General features: G+C 44.7%; 1 protein-coding gene across 1 annotated transcript in view; it reads right to left on the bottom strand.

Moving 5' to 3' along the window:
* LOC103905751 (schlafen family member 13) overlaps window positions 1-3,689 on the bottom strand; it is a 6,868-nt gene extending 3,179 nt beyond the window's left edge. The window contains exons 1-3 of the mRNA XM_019474096.1: window positions 2,588-3,689; window positions 1,669-1,797; window positions 174-900 (exon numbers count right to left, since the gene is read on the bottom strand). Coding sequence (XP_019329641.1) covers window positions 174-900; window positions 1,669-1,797; window positions 2,588-3,689 — 1,958 coding nt within the window. The remainder of the gene's footprint in view (window positions 1-173; window positions 901-1,668; window positions 1,798-2,587) is intronic.
* Between the last annotated feature and the right edge of the window lie 2,360 nt (window positions 3,690-6,049).

Below are 6,049 nucleotides of genomic sequence, written 5' to 3'. Positions count from 1 at the left end.
CAGAGAGGTGGTGGATGCCCCATCCCTGGAAACATTGAAGATCAGGCTGGACGGGGCTCTGAGCGACCTGATCTAGTTGAAGATGTCCCTGCCCACGGCAGGGGGGTTGGACTAGATGACCTTTAGAGGTCCCTTCCAACCCAAACTATTCTATGATTCTATGAAATACTTACCGTACAAAATCTCTCAGAGGCTGGTTCTCACATACATAAAGAATCTCCTCTTTTTTGCACTTCAGCATAGTTGTTATTTTCTCTATGATGTTCAGGGCCACTACAGTTTTTCCTGTTCCTGGTAGACCATAAACATACAGCTTCTTAGTTTTGTGAAGATTTTCTGACAGCAGCTGGTATTGTTTGATGGTCAAGAGGTTCAAAAACTCAGAACCAACGCGGTCACTTAAAAAGGACTTGAAAGTCAGCAGAGCTACTGTGAGAGCATGCAAGAGGGCCTTCAAGTTGTTGCTGTTGATTAGGCTGTAGTTTCGGGGATACATTTCATGAATATTCAGATCCCATTCTTCTCCACAGTCAATTTTGGGAGGCAAAGTCAGTAGCTTTGGTATTACACACAATTTGTGAATATAGCCCCCCGTGTTGACTAATTTCTCCTTCAGCCTCCAGGCTATGCGTCTTGAGTATTCAAACAAATCCTTTGAGATAGGATGCTTACAGATTGTATAGAGGATAGGTGGCCTATCCTTGGCTATTAGGAGAACATCACAAATTATGTCTTGGTTTTCTGGCAAGCCGACCTCAACAGCCCAGCTTCTGGAAAATATCAGAACTCCCTCAGAAAGCTGCTTCGATTGATTTTTCATCAGAATATCCAACCCTGGATGCTCCTGGAGGAGATCTTTGCAGAGTTTTTCTGGAGTATATATTATGCTGTGGGATCTCACTAACAAGGCAAAGGAGAAGAAACGGTTAGTGTTAGTATAAGACATGCAAATCCAGCCCTCTGAAATGATTCTGTGGGAATTAATATTGGTGAAAGGCTACAAATACAGACCATAGCTGCCTGAAATACCTTTCTTGCTTCTTCAAAATTTTCCTTAACCATTCCATGTGTTTCCAGATTCTTTTGCACCAACCACTTCCTCAGGGAACTCAATCCTCATCTCCCACCCAGGTCTCAGTCCCTTTGCTAAAAATGCCAACACAGGACCAGCTGTTGCCAGTCTTGTTTAGGAGACCTGGCGAGTAAACAAAGAAACAGTAATGGCTCAATACAAAAGCCCCCAGACACCTGGCTGATCTTGCAATGCCACAGAAACGTTGGACTGTAACTGGCAGCAGACTCTGCACCCTGGTCCCAGCCCCACTCACTTTATGTATTTACATTGGGCTGATTCCAAGTGACCTTCTCCTCCCGTCTTTCCCATTTTTCCCTGGACTGCGAAAAGATGTTGGCATGGCTGTGCTCGGTCCCCAGAGAAGTTCAGCTAGCTGAGCTCCGGCATGTACACGTCAATAGCTGGCAGAAGATCAGTCCTTGGGGAAGGGGGTCATTAGGCATTTGAATGCAATGGTGCTGTCAGATCTGCAAACTATTTCCATCTCTTCCACCTGTTTAAAGAATGTCTTCAAACTCATCTTCTACCTTGACCATACCCTTGAGATTCATGTTGTAAACCTACCAGACAGTGAAAGCAATGTGCAGACCTACCTGGAAACAGTTGCTCACAAAGATTATCAACATTGTCAACGGCCTGGTGGGAATAAACTGGCTTGGCAAGAGGTGGCCCCTCTGTCAGACTGAGCTCTAGCCTAAAGGTCTCAGAAAACTTTGAAAGATCTGGAAAAAAAGAAATAAAAATGTGTGATACAGCATGAGCATTTGCTGTCCCTCTGAATCTGCTGTCCCCTGAATCCCAGTGCAAGAGCCACAAGCTGTCCTCGTGCTGGTTTTAAATCTTTTGCTCTTCTTTAAAATGACAAATGCAATGCATAGACAGAAATCTTGCAACTCACGTGGACAGCAACTGCTTAGCAACAGAACCGGCTCAGGTCACGGACCATGGAGCTGCTCTTGGTTTCCTTATCTCATCAGCTGCTGTTGTGACCTCTGTTAGTGATAACCCTTTCACTGCCCAAGAATTAGCCAATGAACAACTTATCTGTCCATAGCTCTCAGCTTATTAGACTGGCAGCAGCAGTGGAGAATGCCCCTAAAAAGCAGGAGGGAAAGTATAGATTAAGCCTGAAAGCAAATGGCAATTTGCAAATGGCAACTGCCATGGACTATGGCAATTACGTCAAAGAACATGTGCGCTGGGGTCTAATCTCAAACGCGGTCAACTTGAGGCATGGAGAGCTCATGCTGCAAAAGCAGGCACTAACATTGGCATTAATAAGCTGCTAGTCACCAGGACCGGCTGCAGCCTGAAGCAAGCATTAAGGAATGTAAGCAGCAGAAAGACAGGTATTTAGCAAGGACCTGAAGCAGTCAGACTGGTTTGGTCAGGCCCCCAAAGACACTGAAAAGCAGGTAAGACTGTCTAAGGCAAACAACACTGCCAGGCCAGGAGCAAGAAAATAAAAAGAAGTATCGAAAATGGAAAGGGGTTGTCCCGGCTCTTTTGGACCTGGATCAGCAGCGGTCATCCACGCAGCCCACTCGTCTGCTCTCAGTCTCCTGATGGTGCTGCCTTCCACTAGCCACGAGTCCGGGTCTTCGGAAAAAGCGACGCAAGTAAATGGCTGAATCTTCACAGCGCAGACGTAGCCACAGTGATCTCCAGCCTCGCGGTATACTTTGAAGATTTTTTGTTCATACCTTATGTTGTGTGTATTTCCACTCCCGCAGAAATGGAAGAGGGTTAATTTGTTTTGAATGGAACTGATTAGGCAGTGTAATTTTTCAAGGTCCTCATCATCACTGCTGAATCCCTGCACTCTGCTGTCATCATCCACACCGATCCATAAATACCCGCCGCCTGTGTTTGCAAATCCAGCGATATACTGAGGTAATATCTCTTTGACACGAGTCAAAATTTTTTCAGTTCCATAGTGCTTAAATTCCACAAGTCCTGACTCTGTGAAAGTTAGTGTCTCTCCATGTCGCAGTTGGTCCCTATTAAACAACTCATCAACAGTGTTATTTATAATATTCATGTCTCCTTCAATAGCCCATGTCTTCCTGATTTTAGCAGGTGGTCCTGGGCTAAGCTCCCCCCTGGCGTCATTTTGCTTTTCTTTAAGGAACAAAAAAGCTCCGGTAGGCTTCACGTGGGAAAGAGAATCACCAGATTTTGCATACAACCCAGTACTCAGGCTACAGATACGTGGCTTTGCACTTGTAGAGGTTAAGGATGTGTTTTCACTGCTCCAGGTTTTAATAAAAATCAAAAGGTAATTACCTCGCTGTTCAACGTCCAGGTATTTTCTCCAGTCTGGAAACAAAAGAAGAGACCGAAAAGTCTCTTCTAAATCTGGTCCGATCTTATCTCTTTCTAAGTTGTAGTTTTCATTTTCAATCTCTGCTTTTACTACACCTCCTCCAGAGTTCAGCAAGGCACACACTGCACAGGCAAGGGTGTATTTTTGATCTTGTTTTGAATTTTTTGGCATCTTTTTTCTTGCCTTTTCACCAAAACATATTTTTCCAACACACAAAACTACTTCAGGATACTCTGTTTCTAAATTAACCCAGACCTTCTGCTGTTGTTGACCGTTTTCAAGAGCCATTCTGGGCCTGAAATAATTGTAAAAAAATTGCTTACCATTTATGCTGAAACATCAATCTTCCAAAGACTTCCAAAAACATTAGCTAAACAGTGGCCATCCTTTGAACAATAAATACACCGAGTCACAGAGTTGAGAGCAACAGGAATTTTCCTCCACTTCCAAAATAGAGTGCTTGCTTAAAAACCAAATTTGTCCCCAGTGCCCAGGTGTTTAGTTTTCTGTCCTTGAGCATGAGGGGATGTAGGGACCTTGCTGCCATCTGTCCCTCTGAACACAGAAGCAGCCTCAAATAGTTTACAGCCAGGCTCGTTACTCACTTCAACACCATCCCCTTACATATTCCTGGACTGCATGCCCCCTCCTCCTCCCCTGTAATGACTGAGAAAAGGCTGTGCTTTGATCTTAAGAATCCAGTAATCTTACCAATTAATAATCAATAAATAATAACAACTGACCCTTCTACTTTCAGCTCTATTTGGCCACCCTTGCTGGTAAGGCGGCTGAATCTTGGCTGATTGCCACTTGGCACTCGGAATGCAGGCAAATTTGTTGAAATGGTGGCAAACTGCATCTGCATCGGATTTAAGCCAATTCCTTAAAATGAAATCCAGCCCCCTTGCTACGAAACACATCTGTGGTACAAAAGCACCTGGAAATAAATGAAAACGTGCCTAGAAGAGATCTCGCCTGTGACAGGAGCGCAGCTGGTTTCCAGTAGCACAGATTTGCCTTCCGCATGGCCAAATACTAAGCCAGAGAGCTGCGGGGCACAAAAACTCCAACACGCACCTCCACCATATCTGGTACAGGAGACAAGTTTCCTGCCTTGCCTGCCTTTCCTGTGAGTTAGCTCTGCTGAGGAACGTCGCTCTGCTCCTCGTAGCTTGGACTTACGGTACAACTAAAGCAGCAAGGACGTTAGTGTGGGCTAATTTTTGCTACCAGGTAGAGGGATTTTCCCATCCAGTTCCACAAGCCCCCCTCTAGCTTGCTGCAACAGGAGAGCCTGGCTGACTGCTGAGATCTCAGACTCCCCCCGTGTGACGGAGAAAATGACTTACCCCACCTCGTCTTCTTTGCTCTGGGCTAAAACGTCAATATTTGAAATATCAATTTTAAATCCTTAAATATTTAAGTCCCAGAATGATGCGCAGCAGAAATGGGGTACAAAGCATCCGGAGCGTGTTACTTGTTTTCTCCTCTGCCCCTCCCTCTATTAAAATCTCTTAGAAACAAAACATAGCTTGTTGCTGGTTTCACTTCTTGTTGCTGGTTTCACCTATCTGGCGGTTTTGTTTTCTTCTCCTCTGTGTTTCCTGTGATGAAGCACGAGTTTTCTGGATCTTTCTAGCTCTATCTGAAGTTTAAAACTAGTTTTTGCTGGGAGCCCAGACCTCCGGAGCTGTTACTTCCCTCCCCCTGGCACTTTTCCAGCAGCCAAAGTCTACCAGAGAAAAGAGACAATTAAAAAAATAGTTTAGAAGAAATCCCCAACTTACAGCATTTACATACGTCATCACTTGTTGAGTCTGAAAAGTTGGTGTTCCATTAAACTTTTAGTCAGAGAGATAGTTCTGGAAGCTGGGAAGCAGGATACCAAGCTAGAAAGTCCTGTGCAGAAGATAGATACAGTCTGCATGTCTTCATTTGCAACATTTGCAATATGAGATTCAATTTTCTTACCTTTTTGTACCGACAAAGCACACAAAAGGTAATAATTTTATACTGAAATCATGCCCATATACAACTTTCACCTGAAATAATTAAAGTTATGGGTTAAAACTCTCATAACTTTTCCCCATGGAAGTGATCCATGCAGGGGGCCACTTTGGAGCATCCTCAGTGTCGCCTCCCTCCTTGGGTCCGGCAAAAGCACCGAGACTGGGGCAATAGTGAGAAGACTGAGAACAGGGAAGGTTGTGGGCTTGACTGCAAAGCCTTGAGAAGCCTCGTGCAGCAGTGGTTGAGCGTGCCCTGGGTATCAGCTCAACGAAGTCGTGTATTTTTTTGAGGGGAGATGAGAGAAAATGAAATAGTGGGGAAAAAGAGCAAGCTAGCACTAGATTGTGGAAACTTGCTTGCAGAACAGGAAGGAAATCGAAACATTCTGTTTGTGGGCAGGATGACAGCTTCATGCACAAAGTAAAAATGCTTTTTAGCTTTTGATTCTATACTGTGTATAAGAGTCTCCCGCTCAACCCCCTTGGCAGGAGCCGGTGTAATACCCCCCTTCCTTGCTTTGCCCCTTGTCCTCTCCTTTCTCTTCATCCCCCTCCAGACTCCATTCTGGTGTCCCGGGCTTCTCTTTACTCATTACAAAGCACAGTTTTTCCCAGTTGAATTTTTCATGGTGCCCACCG

Source organism: Aptenodytes forsteri, unplaced genomic scaffold (genome assembly GCF_000699145.1).
Source record: "Aptenodytes forsteri isolate BGI_AS27 unplaced genomic scaffold, ASM69914v1 Scaffold188, whole genome shotgun sequence".
Lineage (NCBI taxonomy): Eukaryota > Metazoa > Chordata > Aves > Sphenisciformes > Spheniscidae > Aptenodytes > Aptenodytes forsteri.
This window is presented reverse-complemented; position numbering and strand designations above follow the sequence as displayed.